Source organism: Populus nigra, chromosome 6, assembly GCF_951802175.1.
Source record: "Populus nigra chromosome 6, ddPopNigr1.1, whole genome shotgun sequence".
In the NCBI taxonomy this organism is placed as follows: Eukaryota; Viridiplantae; Streptophyta; class Magnoliopsida; order Malpighiales; family Salicaceae; genus Populus; species Populus nigra.
In genome coordinates this window covers 2,124,690-2,145,744 of record NC_084857.1, presented here as the reverse complement: position 1 = coordinate 2,145,744, position 21,055 = coordinate 2,124,690, and the positions used below count along the sequence as shown (strand labels likewise).

General features: G+C 34.5%; 3 protein-coding genes across 3 annotated transcripts; all 3 read left to right on the top strand.

The window, feature by feature from the left end:
* The first annotated feature begins 870 nt into the window (after nucleotides 1-870).
* Nucleotides 871-3,962, top strand: LOC133697235 (serine carboxypeptidase-like 27). The gene is made up of 8 exons (XM_062119677.1): nucleotides 871-1,811; nucleotides 2,078-2,173; nucleotides 2,286-2,378; nucleotides 2,471-2,556; nucleotides 2,651-2,911; nucleotides 3,046-3,269; nucleotides 3,388-3,496; nucleotides 3,632-3,962. The coding sequence occupies exons 1-8, from the start codon at nucleotides 1,418-1,420 to the stop codon at nucleotides 3,773-3,775; spliced, it is 1,407 nt and encodes a 468-aa protein (XP_061975661.1). The 5' UTR covers nucleotides 871-1,417; the 3' UTR covers nucleotides 3,776-3,962.
* Nucleotides 3,963-5,134: 1,172 nt separating this feature from the next.
* Nucleotides 5,135-7,015, top strand: LOC133696656 (tetraspanin-6-like). Its single transcript, XM_062118904.1, has 3 exons — nucleotides 5,135-5,817; nucleotides 5,914-6,230; nucleotides 6,687-7,015. The coding sequence occupies exons 1-3, from the start codon at nucleotides 5,326-5,328 to the stop codon at nucleotides 6,724-6,726; spliced, it is 849 nt and encodes a 282-aa protein (XP_061974888.1). The 5' UTR covers nucleotides 5,135-5,325; the 3' UTR covers nucleotides 6,727-7,015.
* An 8,956-nt stretch (nucleotides 7,016-15,971) lies between these two features.
* LOC133696180 (MLO-like protein 6) lies at nucleotides 15,972-20,136 on the top strand. Its single transcript, XM_062118286.1, has 15 exons — nucleotides 15,972-16,317; nucleotides 16,587-16,644; nucleotides 16,772-17,013; nucleotides 17,152-17,268; nucleotides 17,368-17,428; nucleotides 17,620-17,708; nucleotides 17,925-17,999; nucleotides 18,092-18,186; nucleotides 18,270-18,319; nucleotides 18,414-18,454; nucleotides 18,578-18,751; nucleotides 18,851-18,886; nucleotides 19,015-19,082; nucleotides 19,208-19,268; nucleotides 19,361-20,136. Exons 1-15 carry the CDS (start codon nucleotides 16,195-16,197, stop codon nucleotides 19,814-19,816), a joined length of 1,746 nt encoding a protein of 581 aa, XP_061974270.1. The 5' UTR covers nucleotides 15,972-16,194; the 3' UTR covers nucleotides 19,817-20,136.
* The last annotated feature ends 919 nt before the right edge of the window (nucleotides 20,137-21,055 follow it).

The window sequence follows — 21,055 nt, the reverse complement described above, 5'->3', positions numbered from 1 at the left end:
TTGGAAACTTCACTCTAAATCCAGTTGAAAGAACTCAGATTAACACCATGGGGTGCAAAAAGATTACCCTACAAGGGTGAACTCTTGAAACCCAACATCAAATTTGCAGCAGGGCAAATTCGGTGGACTGATATGAATCAAATGAAGGGGGGAGGAGAGGCCTGTGGTAACCCACACTTCTGACCTTGCATGCACGCAATTCAAAGTATTTCGCATGAAAGGACTTCATCATAAATGCATCATTCTGAAAATCAAAAGAAATGTTAGAATCATAAAAGTAGTCAGTAAAATTATCACTGCTACTATCTATAAGAAGGTGTTGTAAGGACCCGTGCCTCAAAAGTAACGAAGTTGGGGGCGTTGTTACGGCTAGTTTTATCATTTATGACCTTCCAATCCAAGAAACAGTGTAACACCCAGAAGTCAAGAATCCCAGGAGGCAAAGAGGAACAGTGTGCTCTAGTAGGACCACTTGCCCCATGTGGGTGTAGCTTATTGGAGAATGCACAGGCGCCATCAATTCCATCAAAAGAAGTTGATGGTCCATGGTAATAATATTGGGGCGGCAGATCCTTGTCCAGCTCATTGCAATATTTATAACTCACATGTTTGTCGCATCATGTAATATAGTAGCCAAAACAGGGCTCAAACAGCATGTTTCTTAATCTTGATCCTCCTCTCCCCGTTTGCACAAACCGTCCAGCGGATCATTAGGAAGGTGCCCTGAACTTCAGTTTTGATTGTTTGGTTAGCATTAGCAATGATAGATATAGAAAACAAAAAAACGCGTATCATTAAAGAAATAGAAATAAATTCATTTCCCATAGAGTTTTTGAATGAATTTCTGTATTTTCAAGATAGAAAATACGTCGATACATGTCTTATCTATCTCCATTTCTTCTATATCAATACAACAACTCCAGTGATACGTCTATACGCAAAATTTCTTGCCGAAGTAAGGGTAGTTTAAAATGCCTCTTATTTTCAGCAGCAAAAGAAGAAAAAGGAACGCTAAAAGAACATTTGTTGATACCGTTTCAAGGTGAACATAGCTGCTCAACGGTTTTGGATTAAAAAAAAAAGGGGAAAACTTTGGATGATGAAGTAGGAGCACAAACTACCAGGTACCAACCCAAAAAAAAATTCGACCACCATATCTTGTGTGCATGCAGTTCAACAAAAGGAGGTACTATGGACAGCGCAGGGGGCATGTAAGAAGTCAATGAATAATAACATATAACTGACTTTGCAGGCTACACAGTTTTTTCTAAATAACACATGCTTTGGCTATACTCTTAGACAACCTAAAAGCAGGGGCTGAAGTCAATTGTTAACGAGCTAACAACTAATTTAAACACCCTTTAAAGACCCCGAAACCCGCATTCAAGACAGACAAGCAAAGCCTGATTTTTCACTTATGGCAATGCACATTAGGACCTCTTCTCGCTCTCTCCTCTACGTCTTAAATCTTGCTACACTCCTGCTTTCTACTATTGCGGCCACCAATCACGGTCACCTTGAAGAGCAGAGGAGGGATAAGATTATCAAGCTACAAGGGCAGCCACCAAATGTGAGCTTCTCTCAATTCTCTGGCTACATTACTGTGGACCCGTCGGCAGGACGGGCTCTCTTTTATTGGTTGATTGAGGCCCCCAAGATTGTCAAGCCCAAGTCAAAGCCACTAGTTCTATGGCTCAATGGTGGGCCTGGCTGCTCATCTGTGGCCTATGGAGCTTCAGAGGAGGTCGGTCCATTCAGGGTCCGACCTGATGGCAAGACCCTGCATTTGAATCCATATGCTTGGAATAAAGGTAAACATGGTCAAGATGATCATGTAATAATCTCTGAGGTTAATCGCTTAATGTGTTATCTTAGCAGTTTATTGTTTTTTCATTACAATAACCAGTCATCAAGGCCTCATTTATATCTAGATGGGACCTTGAATAATGGTGGGTGTCTCTATTAAATTGCCTGTCGATTCTCCTCTGTTCAAGTTTCATGTGCATTGGTGCAAGTGCTGTGACATTTTGAGTGTTGCAAGAAAGAATAAAATATCAGAGAGTTTTGGTTTTTGCAGTGGCAAATTTGCTGTTTCTTGATTCACCTGCTGGTGTGGGATTTTCTTATTCAAATACTTCATCAGATACATACACGGTTGGTGACAAGAGGACAGGTACTCGTAAAAGTATAGAATAGATAATTTTGCTATAATTTGTCAACAAGTTTGTTAGCCTACCCTCCCTAGTCCCTAACTAGGCGATTATTGTTGAAATCTGAAAGTGCAGCCAAAGATGCTTACACTTTTCTGGTTAACTGGTTTGAGAGGTTCACTCAATACAAGCACAGGCCTTTTTACATTGCTGGAGAAAGCTACGCAGGTGGTTAATTAATTAATTGCCCATCTCCAACTAACGTTTGGCTAATACTTTGATCGCATCAATTAATATTTCGTTAATCCATGCAAATTCAGGTCATTACATCCCTGAGCTGTCACGAATTATAGCCCGGAGAAATAAGGGAGTCAAAAATCCTGTCATTAATTTCACAGGTTTCTTGGTGTGTCAATCTTGCCCTGAACAACACTAAAATTGGTCCAAAAATATCTTGACGTGCAATCTTAATTAATGTTTTTTTTTTCCTGTTTTTGCAGCTGGGCAATCCTCTTATAGATGATTATCACGATAACGTTGGCACACACGAGTTCTGGTGGAACCATGGATTGATATCCGATTCTACTTATAAAGATCTAAAGAAGTTCTGCCCAAATAGTACTTTCTTGTTCCCAAAAAGTGAATGCAACAGTGCTTTAAAGAGGGCATATTCAGAGTTTGGAGATATAAATCCTTATAGCATTTACAGCTCTCCTTGCAATGAAATCATTACTCTTAGACACTATCTAAACCATTCACTGGTATATTATATTCTTGGATCACTCAAATCCCTCTTCCTTTTCTTATTCCACACTTTCCGCTGATTGATGGTGGAACTTGTGATAATAATTTGGTTGTCCTAACGAGTTCGTAGCTTTCATTTGTTGGGTTTTAGCCATGGAAATTCAGAGGAAATGACGAGTGTTTGGTGATGTACACAAAAAGATACATGAACCGCCCAGAGGTGCAAAGGGCTCTTCATGCCAATATTACCAGGATTCCTCATCCTTGGGCCACTTGCAGCTCTATTGTTAGGAGAAACTGGAGTGATTCTCCTAAATCCATGTTGCCAATCTTCAAAGAACTTATAGCAGCTGGTATTAGAATATGGGTTTTCAGGTAAGCTCATGCTGAAAAAGATTTACTTACAAGTCATCCATTCTGATAATTTGCATAAAATCAATAACAGGGAAATCATATTTTCTCAAAGGGTAATCGATATTTATTCTGTCACCAGTGGTGATACAGATGCAATTTTGCCACTAACTGCAACCAGATACTCCATTAATGCTCTACAGCTACAAACCAACATAAGCTGGTATGCTTGGCACGATGACCATCATCAGGTTAGTCAACTACAAATGCTGAAGTGGTGGTTTTTGCGTAGAGTATATAGATTTCATATCTCTGATTTTCTCTAAGCACGAAGAATTTTCTGTTGGTATTGATTTGCGCTTCTTTTTCATGCTTGGTTTGTTCAGGTTGGTGGCTGGAGCCAAGTGTACAAGGGCTTGACCTATGTGACAGTAAGGGGAGCAGGGCATGAGGTGCCTTTAACTCAGCCTCGACTTGCTTTATTGCTATTTAGGCAATTTCTGAAAAACGAACCCATGCCAGCATTTTAGTCCTAGAAGACTTCCTGTTGTTTAATCCTGAAGGTTACTAGCTGCGTATAGAGTGTTTTAATTTTTCTTTTCATATCATTACTTGATTAAACAAATTAAAAGTAGAAATGACAAAAATTAGAAATCTTTTTAGCCTCATTGTCTTCCCGCTGCTCGGCTAAGAATAAAGAATGAACATTAAAAGTCTTCTGGTCTTTTCAATTAGTTAGCATTTATGCATCTGATGCAACAATTTCCTACTTGTTTTCTGTCATTATTGAGCAATGGACATGAAACTTGGTGGGAATTCATTACAATTAAGAAATTAGATTGTTCAGTGGAGCCGTAAAGTGAATAAAAAAGGCACTAAAACAAAGATGGGTGGAGATAATGAAGAAGCATCATTTTATTCTGTGATCCCCCTCAACCGGAGATAATTCTCGTTCTGGCCATGCTTCAAAAGAAAGCTAAAAAGAGGGTCCAAGCCCTGAAAGCATCTCACTGTTCTACAAGCTTGCAATTACCTAAATGCCTGCTATTCTTTGCTTGCCTTGGTCAATTGCATTACGGATTGATGCCTTTACCATATCCTCAGAGAATATTTGGCAATAGAAAAGAGAATTCTTGCTTGCTGTGAACAAACTTCACGTGTCAAATTCGTACATGCAAAAACAAAGTTACAAAAACTAGCCCGCAAAACCTTATAACTCGGGTCAGGTTTTATTCTGAACTGGTTTTTTTTATCAAAATAATATTGATCAACATAATCTCCATATACTTGATTCATGATACGAACTCGATTTGGAATTTGAGATGGGTTATCTCTGGAATCGGTTTTAGTGTAAAAAAACAATGGAGAGCAACCATACACTTTCATTAATAAAGAAAGGTAGGAAGACATCGTAATTTCTACGTTTGTCTACTTATTCATGCATGTATGTTAGGAACCCTATAATTTTAAACTTTTCAAATTATTCTCACCTGGTATGGGCACGCCATGAGGTATTCCTATCATTTAAATCATGAATTATATTTGAAAAAAAAATGAAAAATGAAATGACTATAATTTCTCCTTCTCAAGTATGCTATAAGAATTGTGGGTTGTGTTTCGCATCGCCTGCCCAATTTTATTCCTAAACCAAGTCCTTGCAAATTGGAACTTAAGACTAGATTAGGAATCTCAATACAGTATGCTTCCAGGGCAGATCAGTCAATCTAAACGCTCGACAAAGTTACTTGCAGACTAAGAAGTATAATTAACTCATTCTACATACATCGCATAAAGTTTTCTTGAATACCCTAATACACAAAAAAGCAAATAGAGCAAAGGTTATAAACATTTGAATTCTTGAATCTTGCAGGAACACAAAATAAAGAAAAGCAATGCCACCCGTTAAAAGTGAAAAAAGAAAAGCTGAAGAAGACACCTTATATATAACAAGAAAAGAAGCATCATGCTAAGGAGAGAGAACACTAATAGAAATTAATGGAGCAAAAGAGGGAAAGAGAGGTTCGGGTTTAGTACTGTGGTCTAAGTCTTAACATATAGAGATTTTAATTAAGCCAAGGAGATGTATAGGTTTAGCAACACATTAATTGGTTTCTTGAATCTTTTCACTCTCTTAGCATCCATACCAATAATTGGTGGAGGTTTATGGATGGCAAGGAGTAGCACAACCTGTGAAGGTTTCCTCCAAACCCCACTCCTTGTTGTAGGCTTCGTCGTGCTTATAATCTCACTAGCTGGCTTCATCGGTGCATGTTTTCATGTAGCATGGGCACTTTGGGTCTACCTAGTAGTCATGTTACTCCTTATTGCAACCTTAATGGGTTTGACTATATTTGGCTTTGTTGTCACTAGCCAAGGCGGCGGTGTGGAAGTGCCCGGTAGGGTTTACAAGGAGTATAGACTCGAAGATTATTCTCCATGGTTAAGAAACAGAATTAAAGATCCTGATTATTGGAGAACAATTAGGAGTTGCATATTGGGTTCTAAGACTTGTGCTAAGCTTGCCTCATGGACCCCTCTTGATTATCTAGAGAAAGACATGTCTCCCATACAGGTATAATCTCTAATCTCATCAATCTTGTTCACTCTTGAATTTTCTGGCCTTGTGGCTGTTTTTCTTGATTTTTTAATGTCTATATTTTTGGTGCAGTCTGGATGTTGTAAGCCACCAACTTCATGTAACTACAACATGGCAACAGCGGTGCCCCAAGACCCAGATTGCTATCGATGGAACAATGTCCCAACTTTACTGTGCTACGAGTGTGATTCGTGCAAAGCTGGAGTTCTTGAAGATGTTAGAAGGGATTGGCGCAAGCTTTCAGTTCTTAATATTGTGATGGTTGTGCTTCTGATTGGAATTTATTCGACAGGATGTTGTGCTTTCCAGAATACAAGAAGGGCTGAAACTGATTACCCCTATGGTGAAAATCGGATGACCAAAGTCCGACCCAGATGGGATTATTACTGGTAAGTGAAAATCAAACCATGCTTTTATATTCATTTAAGATATATTAATTAGATTTGAGACACCTGATCACAGAAAACCTCGTATAACACACACTCACTAACTTAATTAAGGTTGGATTTTTGAAAATTTAAGTGCTCAGATTGGAATCTTCACTTCTCAAAATCATGTACGAAAGGAAAAGGATAAAAGAGAGAAGAACTTATTTTGAGTGATTTATAACTTTGGAACTGATGGTGATTTGATAAAACGTAGGTGTTTAATTTAATCACCAAGATCTTTTTGTGATTTTTTTCTCTTAATTATGCACCAAAAATTCATTATGAAAAGATAGCTGTTACTTCATTGGGCCTGCTCTATCTCGAGGCAACAATTAGGCCGGCGATGATGGGGCCAGGGCAAGATCGGCCAGTAAAGATTTCCACAGCTAAGTCATGCTTTGGTTTCCTTCTTTACAGGTGGAGATGGTGGCAGGACAAGAGAGAACAACTTTACTAGCTGGAGTCCCGATGATCTTTCAAAAATCTCCTGCTTGTGTTATTTTTCAGTGTCCGGGACAATTCAGTTGTTTTTCAGTGTATGGGGAGCATCTTGGAAGTTTCAAGGTCACCTTTCACAGTCCTTTCAGAGTCTTTTTATTCCCCCCCTGTACACGGATGGATTTACCTTTGTTTTCAAAGATCACACCAGTATCTTTCTTTTACTTTTCTGCCTTTTGACGTTATGCAGGTTAAATACACCCACTGCGCTATAATTATTATATTCACGAGTTTTCTTGATCTTGAAATGACACGGGCTGTATTTCATAATTAATTTTCTCTTCAAGTATATCACATTAATTAGCTAGGATTAGCAAACTTCTAAGATGAGCAACAAGTTGTTTGCAATGCATGAATCCGCAAAGAATTGCTAATGAGACATTAGTCAATGATAAAAGGGGTAAAAAAGGGCTGAGGCCTTGAAAGAATTGGGAATGTTCAGGTGGGAATTCCTCCTTTCTCGAACCTCTAGCTTATAATTTCTTTCATGGAGGAATATGATGGCTCAACAAATCCCATATGCATAACCAAAAGTGTTGAAATGATGAAGCGTGGTGGAAGCAGTATCAATCTCAAGTTTTTAGATGATTTTTCTTGGATATTTCTTCAATCTTGATTTTATCCCAATTTTTATTTCACCTAAAATATGCCATCCACTTTATAATATTCACAAGGATTTTACTTCAATGAAAGAAAGAAAAAAAATCTCTTGAGACAATTAGTAAACTAGCATTTATCAATATCTATCGACGACGCATGTGGTTGAGGTGGGCCTGGCCACGGTCCATTTGAAAATGAGAGCAGGCTTATTTGCCGAAAGAAAACTGATGGTCAAATGGATCATGGGTCCAGTCTAAGCGAGTCGGTCTCTGTTCGTATAGCTTTCAGCCAAGTGATGCTTGCTTGTAATTGGAGAAGGTGAGGATGGTGGCATGGCAGAACATCTTCATCAGCTCAATCTATCAAAATCTCTTTGCCCGTGCTTTAAAGATGGGACTGTTCAAGTTCCTAGAATTTTATTTTATTGGGGATCGAACTTGAAATATTATTTACATACTCATATAATTATTAAATGATAGAGAGATTAGTCTTTTTATATTTTAGTTTAATTTATATAAAATTTTTAATTAAACTTTATTTGCTGGATATTTTATTTAATAGTCCATAAGATTAGATTAATCATTTGTTTTAGTTAGGATTTTAGTATTTATATTCTATTTTTCTAAATGTTATGAAGTTTTGATGATTAATTAAAGTATTGCAGAGATATATATTTTTCAATCCCCATTCTTTATTTTCTTTGCTTTAAAGTCTTAGTTTTTTTCTCTAAAAGTTTAATTTTTTAGCATATATGTTTAGCATCAACTAGAAGTCAATTTTTTGGTATATAAATACAATTAGTTTATAAAAGTCATTGCACAGCATAGGTTAAGGATAAGAACCTCTTCATATATAATTACGTACGTCAAAGCAGATGCCAACCCACCACCACCTAGATTGGTGGTTGTTTTCCCGATTAACATTGGAGTGAGTATCGATCTCACTGGCGATTCGATCTGTAATATTTTTATTTTTTATTTTTATTTCATGGGTTGCAACACTCCACTGGTGCCAAGGGAGCAGTCAAGCTGGCTGGACTCATAATATACTGGAGAAAATAAGATGTTATTCCATCTTTATTCAAACAATGCAACCAGGCGACTAGCTCGATCTATAGATAAATTAATAACTTTGCTATAATTCTTAATGTAATCTGTTTTCTTATTTGTTGGGCACAAAAAGAAATCCAACAAGAATGAGATGACCAGTCGTTGTCGCTTTGAATAGTCGCAATTCAAACGGCCAGTAATAAAATAAAAAAAAATCGTTTCATCTCTTTCAAAAAATAAAAAAAATAAACTCTCTCTCGCACATATTCGATCGGAATAATTTGTAGGTGATATATTTTACGTGGAAGCAGACCTGGTCAGCATTATCATCAGCCCTAGCTAGGGAGGCAGGCAGGCACGGAGATGATACAGATTTCTAGGTCATATCATATGATAAGAACATGCTATATATTTTAGTGTGTCTATATATATATATATATATATATATTAATATATATTTTAGTATATATTAATTACCCTTCTCTTGGCTATTTCCATGGAGCCCCGCAATTTCTTCGTTGACATCATGCAATCATCTACTTGTTTATATAGTTTAAGTTCATTTAGAATAAACAAATCAAGAACAAGACATAGATAAAATGACAAGAGCCATATTATTCAACCAAGTTTATAGGAAAATCAGTGATTTGATGTGTCTTTTATAGTCGGATTTCTTGTAAATTTGTTATCAAACCAATCTACTCCTTTTATTTCTTTGCTTGTCCACCCTGTCCTGCATCATATATATATATTGTAACGTAGCTAGCCAGCAGATTGTTTATGGAATAATTTGTTGTTGTTTTTAATTTAAAAATGTATTGAAATAATATATTTTTTTAAAAAAATATATTTTTCACGTCGTCATCAGTATATCAAAACAATTTTGAAACATAAAAAAATTAAAAATTTAAAGCAAATAAAAAATCAATTTTTTTTTAAAAACATTTCCCAAAGAAAAGAAAAGAAGGAGCTCTTTGACAGCTACAAACATCGTTTTCAAGTGTAATTTATATCATAAATGAGATTTTGCATTTTTTTTTTCTTTTTTTTTAGAAAGACAGTAATTTTATCCTATCGAATTAAAATCACAGAACAAATTACTCTATTTAATTTTATCATAAAAAAATAGATATGATAAAAATAGATATGATTAAAAAGAGATGTAAGAATAATTATTTTTATATAAATACATCAATCAATTTGAATGCATATAGTTTATTTGAAATCAAATCTAATACAGATAAATAAAAAAGGGTGAAAATAACTTGAATTGTTGGGGGGAAAATGCCCAGAAATATCTAAATTCATGTAATTTCCTTCGAAAAGGGAGTCGATTAACATGTGAATGCAGAGACCGGGGTCTCACTCCCTTGATGACATGAGCACTGAATACAACGCCGCAGATCTTGATCTTCATCTTGATCTTGGTTGATCCCAGTAAAGTCACCCTTGGCTGCTTAAAATTTACATCTCTGTTTATTCTCCGGTAAAGTCACCCTTGCTTTAATCACCATGGTAATTAATTCCTTTGAATTGTATGTGGGCAAAGCTAGTGGCGGTTGCCCTGTTAAAAAGCTCAACGTGTTTGATTTCTGATTTGGTGTCGAAGAGAGGAAAACGTGAAAATAAAGAACACATTTCTGATTTTTTATTACTTTTCAAAAAATATATCTGGCCTAAAACAAATATAGGATTGATGGTTTTATTAGTATATTTTCATGATTTTAATGTGGTAATGTTAAAAATAAAAAACCTTAAAGAATTTATTTTAGTGTGTTTTTAAAAGAAAAAACACTATATACTATAATACTAGACAAGCAAAAAAATAACATGTTTTCATGTGCTTTTTATTTTAAAAATATATAAATTTATTTAAAAATTGTTCTATAAATATATTTATTTTATATCCATTTCTTTTCAACCAAATAAAATTCTACCTTTTATTTTTGTATTAACACTACCTTAATTATTCTGTCATAGAAATCAGGACTGCTTTTTTTTACCATTATTTGTCTATGTCAGGTCAAGATTGTAATCGAACACTGCCTTAATTATCCTCTGTTAAAGGAATCAGGACAAAGAGTATATTAATCATCGATCATTAGTCATTAATCAGGATAAATGCTACTTAACAAGTGCTCTTGTTAGCAAAACTCATTGTATGTTAAGAATTTTTTTTATTTATTTATTTGACAATCAGGTAAGAGATAGATCCCAGCAGAAGAGAATCCATTGAACCTAGCCGGCAACATTGAGCTAGTTCATTGTCTCCAAGAGTGTGTTTGACAGTGTGGTTGCGGGTGCTTTTTAAATAATTTTTCGTGTCAAAATACATGCCAATGATTTTTTTTATTTTTTAAAAATTATTTTTGATATCAGCACATCAAAACGATCCAAAACATACAAACCATATTAAATTTCAATAAAAAAATCAAATTTTTTAAAAATACAATCGCAATCACGTTTTCAAACACTGCTTAAATCTGAACGAATAAGCACACTATAGACCTCCCCTACCTAAGCACACGATAGACCTCTCCTACCAAGACCCAGCACCCCTTTTCCGGGGTCACAAGGGCAGTCAAGGTTCACCCCCCCCCCCCCCCCCCCAACAAGGGGCAGTCAACGGTCATCATGGTCCCTAAAGTCCCCCCATAACGACCCTGCCAACCTAGCTAGCTTTGAATTCTACGACCACGGGAGAAAGTGTGGGTGGTATCGGGGATGTCCTACAAATGACAGGCTACTTCTTGTTTTTTTTTTATTTTTAATTAAGTGGGCGTGTGTGAATTAATTTATATATATTTAGATAATTTTATAAATTTTAAAATTAATAATCATGTAAATTTTTAATAATTATAAAATTTGTAAGATTTAAAATGATAACTTTTAAAAAACAAATTTAAAATCTAACTAATTAAGCTAAGATGAAATAACAAACTACTTGATATTATATATGAGTTGAAGTAAACTCAGCGAGTTCTTGAGTTCACTCTGCCACAGCTTGAATAGAGTTCTGCCCTCCAATTCTGCCCTAATAACTATTTTTCCCCTTTAACACAACAATTGGACACAGCACTTGGAGCTATATTCAAATATTCAACAATGTCGGTAACCATTTATAGATATTACATGAACGAAATAAACATTTATCTCAATTTGGTTACATGATAAATAGGCCAGCTCAATCACCTTCCTTTTCTTTCTTTCTTTTGGCTAGAAAGTCTATTCAATTATACGAATTATAAAATAATATAAATTATATATTAAAATTTTATCTAACAACTAAAACAATTAGTTTAATTTTTGCTTGTCCAAGACAGTATGAACGTATTCAAATTTCATATTAAAAAAACCTTTCATATCTTGAGTTTTTATATAATATAATTGTTACTTCGACAATAAAACTGCTTGCAGAAGAGATGACAACGACTGCACTGTAAACTACTAATTTTGGCGACGGGTAATTAACCACCTCAATGATTAATCTGACGTAAGTTTGTGAAATGACTAAATTGAGGAGGATTATTGGCCCAGTTGAAAAGAAAGAAAGAAAATTCCTTTGGGATTCATCGAGAATTGATGGATGTTTTGGGGGCTTTACCCAAAGAATTGCCAACGATGAATGACACGACATATCTACGTAAGAAAGACATATTTTTTTTTTTATTCGAGAGTTACGACGTGATTGTTAATTTAGAGTCTATAAAATTAGTTAAGGTATGTGAAAATTGACGTGATTATTCATGTTAAATCAAAAAAAATATATAAAAAAAACCACAAATTACAGCAACACATGCTATGATATTTTTTTAGTTTAACGTGGGTGTCCGGGCCAGCTTTCACGCACCTTGACTAATTCTACGGGTCCTGAAGTTAACGACCATGTAAGCCTCTAGTGGCCATCATATAAGCAACCACATGACTCAAACCTGAGACCACAGAAAGAACAAACCTCTTAGTCCCAAGCTTTTACCACTGAACTACCGCCTAACACATGTTGTGATATTAAACCATTGAAAGTTTCTCTTTTAGGCATTTAACCATAGGATTTTTGGCTTTTATATTATTATTTTTTTAAAATTAGCGTAGTAATTAAAATAATTTCATCTGCGCTTTCTTCCGCCGTGGCACCCATCCGATAGCCACGCATAAGGTCCAATTCTCTTCCCTTGACCTCAGCCCTTGAGGTATTGTGGCTGTGTCCAAGAACTCTTCCAAATCCTTCTCGCCAATACCTCCACAGGCTATTCTGTGGCCATTACTACGGTAAGTGTCCCACTTCCATTGCTCCAGCGGCAATGAAAGCTCTCAAAGCCTTCCTCGAGCCCATTTTAAGATTTTCCTTGTCTATCTCGTCTAGATCGATGATGCCTAAAGTGTGAGCAGTTTAGGCATACCTCCCCCTTCTTCGATCTCTGACCATTGCAAAGATGTGAGCAGTTCTTGAATACCTCACCATACTCCCTTGTATACTTTTCTTTTGAGACAAAATATATGCTCCGGAGAGTATCGCTGGACCCTTAAGTCTGGGTGGAGATTTATATGAAGGGACATGGAAGACAAATTTTCAAGGACAAGAATTGCAAGAGTTTTAAATCACCATATCAATTAAAATTTTATTGTAATTCTCAACTGCGATACTAATTAATTATCGTGTAATATTTAATAAATATCGTGTTTTTCAACCATGATAAATAAAACAAATGTTATTTTACCAAATCCTTTTAATATTATGTTAAGTCGTTTATTGTTAAAAATTTATATGATAATCGCCTAATTTTCCCTTGTATACCAGCACCTTCTAAACGGTCTCTTCAGTTCAAGAACCATTGAAAATTCTAAATTCTAACCACAACAAGCAGCCCTGGAGACAAAAGGGAGAGACTCAATCACCAAAACAAGTCTGCTTGTAAATTTCCACTGCAATATAAGCCAGACTTACTGGAAATTTCTCGATTCCTTGCAGTCAAATTGGGAAGCCAATTGGTCCTCGAAAACATTTTAAATTCATTGGGAGGACTTGCTAGAGAATTCGGACAAGCATGTCTAAATTTTATATATATCCTCGCTAATAATTGCCATCTAGAAGTGGTAGAATTCCCCCCATTGGTTCCTAGCTAACGGCAAAAGTACTCATAAATTCTGGATCAGAACAGTGGACTTTTTTGAGCATGCTAACTATGCCTTGGCTTTTTAAATTAAGCTGATGATCGGTTAGAACAGGAACAGGTTTCGATCGGTCGATTACGACTTTGTCAGTTGTTAGATACGATCTTATTATAGTAATAGTATATTAGCAAGATATATAGGAATACAAAGTCAGCTGTTCTTATAAGCTAGCTAGAACCTGGAGTTTGAGCTGGGGAATATGATTAAAGATTCGTTCTTTTGAAGAAATTCTTGTATAAAATCTCCAAAGATTGAGAAATATTATAGTAATGTTAATCCTATGAGCTCAATATAGTTACGCTGCTGACACAAACTGGCTAGATATGCCTCCACGAGACAGAGTTTTATGACGAGGTAGTATTCTGGTCAAATCTCTATTATCAAGCAAAGCAAAGACAGTTGAATTTTTTGTTTGCCAGTTTCTTAAAATAAAATAAAAAATATATAAAAGAGGTAAAAACATGTCTATTAAAGAAGATTAAAAAAAAATTTATTTCAGTGATAAATCTTGAATGAATTTCTGTATTTTTAAAACAAGTATATAAAAACATGTTCTTTATCCTTGTTGTCTCCAAAGCTTTTATACTAGGATAGTGAAAGACAATTGGATTTTTTGTTTGCTAGTGTCTTAAAATAAAAAAAAATATTTTATTAAAAAAATAAATTTATATTAATAATAAATCTGGAATGAATTTCTATATTTTCAAAATGTGTATAGTAGACATGTCCTTTCTATTCTTCCCATAATCTCCATCGCTTTCATACCATCATAGTAATAAATACTAAATGATTAATTATGAACATTTTTTTCATTCTTTATTTACAAGGACAGTTTTCCCTCTATTTCGCAAGGGTCATGCTAAATTTGTAAAATAAACTCATGAACATTAATTAGTGCGTGTTGGAGAGGTGCTAGTCAAATTCTTACATACTTAAAAGTGCTTGATAGTGTGGTAGTGATTGTTTTTTAAATAATTTTTTGTGCTAAAATACATGCCAATAACTTTTTTTATTTTTTAAAAATTATTTTTGACATTAGCACATCAAAACGATCTAAAACGTACAATCCATATTAAATTTTAGCATAAAAAAAATTTAAATTTTCTGGGAACGCGGTTTGCAACACGTTCCCAAACATGTTTTTAGTTTTCAATTTAATCCATCTAATGAAGTCAACAGAGCTTGATCTAGTCAATTTTATTTTAGTTATTTACATAAGTTTCTCTTGTTACTGTTCCAGTGACGTTTGAAGAGGTCCCTAAAGTTTAATAATTATTTTATATAATACCCTTCCGAAATAAATAAAAGAAGTTATATTCTAGTCTGCAAGCTATAATTCTCGTCGATATTTTTGTGTTTAATAATTATTTTATATAAATCTTAACATGACTTTTTTTAAATAAAAATTTATATTTCAATCCTTACTCTATAATTTATAGCTCAAAAAAGTTCCGAGTTGATCTCCTAAGTCAGACCAAATTTAAAAATATTGCTCTATTAAGAACCTATTTGATTTTGCGTTTCAAAAGTGTTTTTGAAAAATTTTGAATATGAATTTTTATTTTTTTATTTGCTTCAAATTAATATTTTTTAGTGTTTTTAAATCATTTTAATATGCTGATATCAAAAATAATAACAAAACATTATTTTAATAAATTTTTAAGCAAAAAACACTTTAAAAAGCAACTACTACCACACTTTTAAACACTACGTAAATGTTGAGGGGAATGCTTATTTATCTATATTCATTGATATTAAAATCTCATATAAACCGTAGCAAGATGAACTTAAAATCCTTCCAAATAAATAGAACACATGTTGATTTATTGATTTGTTTGATATTATAGTGTAGAGTCTTTTTTACTTGAAATTATATCAAAAATATTTTTTTAAATTTTTTTTAACACCAATATATTAAAATAATAGAAAAAACATTTAAAAAACATTAATTTAAATTTTTTCCAAACAAATATACTAGTCTGAAACAAGAATTCAATGGGCGGCAGGAGTTGTGACTGGTTACTGGTAGCCAAGTCAATTACCAGTACTATGGTAACTGCCTGCAAATTAGTATTCATTCTTAATTTATTTTATCACAGGAGAAATTTCCTTATCGACTTGTTTATTTATTTTGTTTTGCTTTTATTTCCTGCGCTGCGTTTTTTATTTATTTATTTATTAACATGATTATTCAAGTTAATTTATACATACCTTGAATAATCTCACGAACTGAATTCACGCTGCGCGTTCTTTTGTTTGCACTGTTTTGTTCTTTCTCGGTCAAATATTTTAATCTCCTTGAAATGGTCAAAGTTTTGGGTCTTGGCTTTTGAAGAACGTCTCTACATATGTCATATATGCCCCTGCAAGACTTATAAAACAAGAAGCCAAGTATTTCTCTCTAAATACACAAGAAGAAAGAAATTCCGTGCAGAGAAAAGTAACCGAGCTCTGCCTAATTTTGTGCTGAATTTGCTAATTAAGCCTTGTAGCATCAATCTCTGGCCACTCTTCTCTGTTCTGTTTCTTGTTTAACAATTCTTGGTGAATCTTCGAAGGGAGGGTTCTGTTGTTTTAACTAGTAGAAGCTACTACTATATACCAGGATGGCTTCTAAAGACAAAGCACAGTCTCTTGAGCAGACACCTACATGGGCTGTTGCTGTGGTCTGCTTCGTATTGGTTGCCATTTCAATCGTCATCGAGCATCTAATTCATGCTGTAGAAAAGGTATTTTCTTGCCTTAATTAAATGGTTTAGCTAGGTAGATGGCTGGCACCATGCCTGGGTAATTTTAAACTTGATTAGTCTTGAAAGCAGGCAAGCATGTTTTGAAGGTTTTTTTTTTTTTTTTTGAGTTTATTTTCATGAAAAATAAGTGATACCAGTTCTGACAATCGAACTAAACTGCTGCCAGCCCTCAAAATTGAAAGAGTTGAATATTTGAATGGCTACGTATGTTGATTAGACCTGACGTTTTTTTTTTGCCCTCTTTACAGTGGTTGAAGAAAAAACACAAGACAGCTTTAGTTGAAGCACTTGAAAAAGTTAAAGCAGGTAACCCGTTTTTTAGTTTGATAAGTTCTTGCCAGTTTTGAAGTGAATTACGTATTTTGATCAGAAACCAAGTTAACTAATCCTTTCTGTTCTTACTTTTGTTTTTCAAAATAAAATAAAATTGCAGAGCTCATGCTTATGGGATTCATATCCTTGCTCCTAACAATATTACAAGGACCAATCTCTGATATTTGCATTCCGGGGAATATAGCAGCCACCTGGCATCCTTGCAGCAAGAACCAGGAGAAAGAAAAGGTATCAGAGTCTGATGATTCTGACAACTCTCGTCGAAGGCTCCTTCAGTTCTTGGGCTCCGGTGAAAGTCATAGACGTGTTTTAGCATCAAAATATGACAAATGTGCTGAAAAGGTAAGAACAAGATCAGTATAATCTTTGAATACCAATTTCAACTTAGGAAAAATGTGCTAGGATTGGTATAATATGTTCTGCTGAACTCGATGTTTTTGAGCAGCCGATTTTTAGCATTGATCTTTGCATATGTTTCAGGGAAAAGTTGCCCTTGTATCATCATATGGTATCCACCAGCTCCATATTTTCATCTTCGTACTAGCAGTTGTTCACGTGCTCTATTGCATAATTACCTATTTCTTAGGCAGAACCAAGGTACTGCAATAGTACCATCTGTATACTTTTTTTTCTCAAATGCTTGTTTGTTTCCCCTTTTCTGATGGATCGATCTCTTCAATACTCCTTGAAATGCAGATGAGAAAGTGGAAGGCATGGGAGGATGAAACAAAAACCCTTGAGTACCAATACCATAATGGTTAGTGTTGAGTCCAAAGCTTAGCTTAATGATCAATTATCCATTCATAATTTGTTGCCTAAAATTTCACCAAAGATGCAAAATTACACATACAAGGATGGAAGTGACTTTCAGTAAACTAGTCAGTGGCAACCATTTCTATTTTAGTCATCTTATACTAAGTATTACTTAAATGTCTTCATGGCTTGCAGATCCAGAGAGGTTTAGGTTTGCAAGAGAGACATCATTTGGAAGGAGGCATCTGCAACTATGGAGCAAGTCATCGATTCTCCTTTGGATTGTAAGTACTGAATGCGGTTTTTTCTAGAGGAATTTGCCATTATGAAATGACAATGTGGGCTATGAAGATAAAATCACTTAAGATACGGTATTCATGGTTTCGCTATAGAAATGATGTAATTAGCATGCCAATTCATTGCAACCTCATATTTTCAGGACTTGGAGTTTATTTTTGATATGAAACTCATTGTTCTTTTTTTTATTGCCCCAATATCAGGTGTGTTTCTTCAGACAGTTTCTTGGATCAGTTACCAAGGTTGATTATATGACATTGAGACATGGATTTATCATGGTGCGTTGAGAATATACACTTATACTCGAATCCTTTCACCCTGACAAGGAATTCTCGTTGTTCGAGTTACAATGTTCTGTTATTTTCTACAGGCACATTTGGCCCCTGGAAGTGAAACAAGATTTAACTTCCAAAAGTACATCAGCAGATCACTTGATGAGGATTTTAAAGTTGTGGTGGGGATCAGGTGTGTTCTCGCAATCATTTGAGCCCTAAATTACCCGCATTGATTGTTTATTTCAGAAGAATAACTTCACTTTGTGTATGCAGTCCGATAATATGGTTCACTGCAGTGTTGTTCCTGTTGACTAATACACATGGTAAGCATAATATTGTGATATGATTCCCAGAAAATACAAGATACTAAAAGTTATATGGTTGAAGGGCTAAGAATCTTTTCCTTATTCGTGACAGGATGGAACTCTCATTTTTGGCTACCATTTATCCCTTTAATTGTGAGTACAAATGTCTCACAAAACCCTTGGTTTTGCCTTCTAAATTGATTAATAAATTTCCTACTCTTGTGAGTTCTGTGAGCATGAGGAAGTCATCATAACATTTAATTGGGAATTTTGCAGATAATTTTACTGATAGGAGCTAAGCTACAAGTGATCATAACTCAAATGGGGCTAAGGATTCAAGAGAGAGGAGATGTGGTTAAGGGTGCTCTCGTGGTTATACCAGGCGATGACCTTTTCTGGTTTGGACGCCCACGATTCCTTCTCTTTCTCATTCACTTAGTTCTCTTTCAGGTACTCCAACACATCCATATACCTTTAATTTTATCTGAACATTTTAGTACTATACCCGCTCATGCTTACTTGTTGTCTTTGTAACCTTCTTCATTGCAGAACGCATTTCAGATTGCTTTTTTCATATGGAGTGTGGTAAGCAATTCTACCGTGTTCTTTTTAACATGAATTAGGATTTTTTTCTCACTTCCAAAGAATGATCTTATACCCTTTTCCCTTGAAGAAGAAGAATAGGCCCTAACTAAGTTTCTCTTATCTTTCAGTATGAATTCACAATAAACTCCTGCTACCATGCTCACACTGAGGCTATTGTCATCAGGATCACATTGGGGTGAGTTTCATTAGCATATTGAAAAACATGAAAATATTAACCTAGTTAAAGACTTCTGTATAATTAGGATTTTTAGCTCAAAATTTTTAAGCATTGCTGACAAAATGCACATCGGAACTTTTCAGGGTCATCATACAGATAGTATGCAGTTATGTGACTCTGCCTCTTTATGCTTTAGTGACACAGGTTAGTATTGAGATTCAAATGCCTTAAAAGTTTTCATAGCAGCAAGACATTTTGTTATCTTGTGAATGACATTGTTTCCTGTGATCTCACAGATGGGTTCTAGCATGAGACCAACCGTATTTAACGACCGAGTGGCAGCAGCCCTCAAAAACTGGCACCATACAGCCAAAAAGCAAAGTAAACATGGCAAGAACTCTGAGTCTCACACACCAATGTCAAGCAGACCACAAACTCCCGCTTATGGCATGTCGCCCGTTCATCTCTTGCACAACTTCCGTGGGAGCACTGCTCCTGATAGTTTCCAGAATTCTCCAAGGCATTCTTATTATGACAACAATGATCAATGGGATCCTGAAGCAAATTCTGTACACGATCATGAACTCAATGAGCCTGTACACCATGGAAGCCCTGATGTTAGGGACCCAGTCCAGGTCATAGAAACTCAAGATCCAAACCCGGTGCAATTGCCTCCAGGGCCAGGCCCCATCAATTCTCAGCAGCATGAAATTAACGTTGGCAGTGCTCGTGATTTCACATTTAGTAAGTGATAGCAGATGCATACAGGATTTGTTGTGCAGCAATTGTTGTTTACGTGTCATGTGTTCATTTCTTGTACATGAGAAAATAGAAACCTACTTGGGCCCGAAAGAAAAGAGTATAGGAACTTGAAAGCAGCACAGGCAGGGATGGTTTAAGGCATTAGTTTTGCTTCTTCTTCTTTTTTTTGAAACGTTTTTTTTCTCCCCGTGTTACTATTTAGAACCCTTTCAAAAAACCAGACGTCTCATAGTGTAAGTGTATTCAGTATAAAGCTATAAGGTTTAGCATTTTCAATATCACTATGAATTATAATAGTGTTTTTTTTTCTTTTGCATTTTGATTCATTTTTTTTTGGTTATTAATTTTTTTAAATTTAGTCTATTATAATGTGTTTACAGGGATATAGAGTTGATGATTTATTTTTATTTTTTCTTTATATATTTATCGTAATATAAAAAAAAATCACATGCAACAAGTCTACTTTTTAAAAACTTTAGTTAAATAAAAAAATAATTTTTAAAAAATTAGGTTATTAAATTTTGTGGAGTCAATTACCCGATTTGCAAATTTGGCAAAGTAACTCTAGTGGTCCCGATTTACGAGTTTAGCGGGGTATTTTTTTTTAATTAAAATTGATTATATGATCGTTTATTTTTCCTTTTAACATATAGTTAAAAAAATAATTTTGAAAAAAAAATATTATGAAATTTTAAAAAGTTCATGAGCTTATTGACGGGTTTAATGAGTTTAACTTTTCTTTTTTTAAAAGAATTATTTTTTTCATTTAATCATTTGATATTGAGCTGATTGAGAATTGAGTTTCATATAAATTTTTTTTATTTTATGAGGTTGTCATAATCATAAAAAAAATTTAATATTGGTTTGATGCTCGATTTTGCGATCGTTAATTTTTTTTATCATATAGTTAAATAGACAATAGCTTAGAAAAAAAAAGTTATTAATCCCAATAGAGTTCATTACCTATTTTGCGGTTTTGATGTGTTGACTCGGGTTATCCAATTCACAAGTTTACTCATCAAACCTGTTTTTTTTTTTAGTTTCTAGTCCTTTAATTTTTTTAATTGTTTTTTTTTTTATATTACTCTTCTTCAATATTGGATTGATTAGGAAATAAAAATCCTGGTTTATTTTTTTTTACTTTTTATAAGGTTATCACGACCTCAAATAAATGTTTTTTTTTAGAGCGGGAGTCCGATTTTGCAAGCATTTAATATTGTTATAAAAAT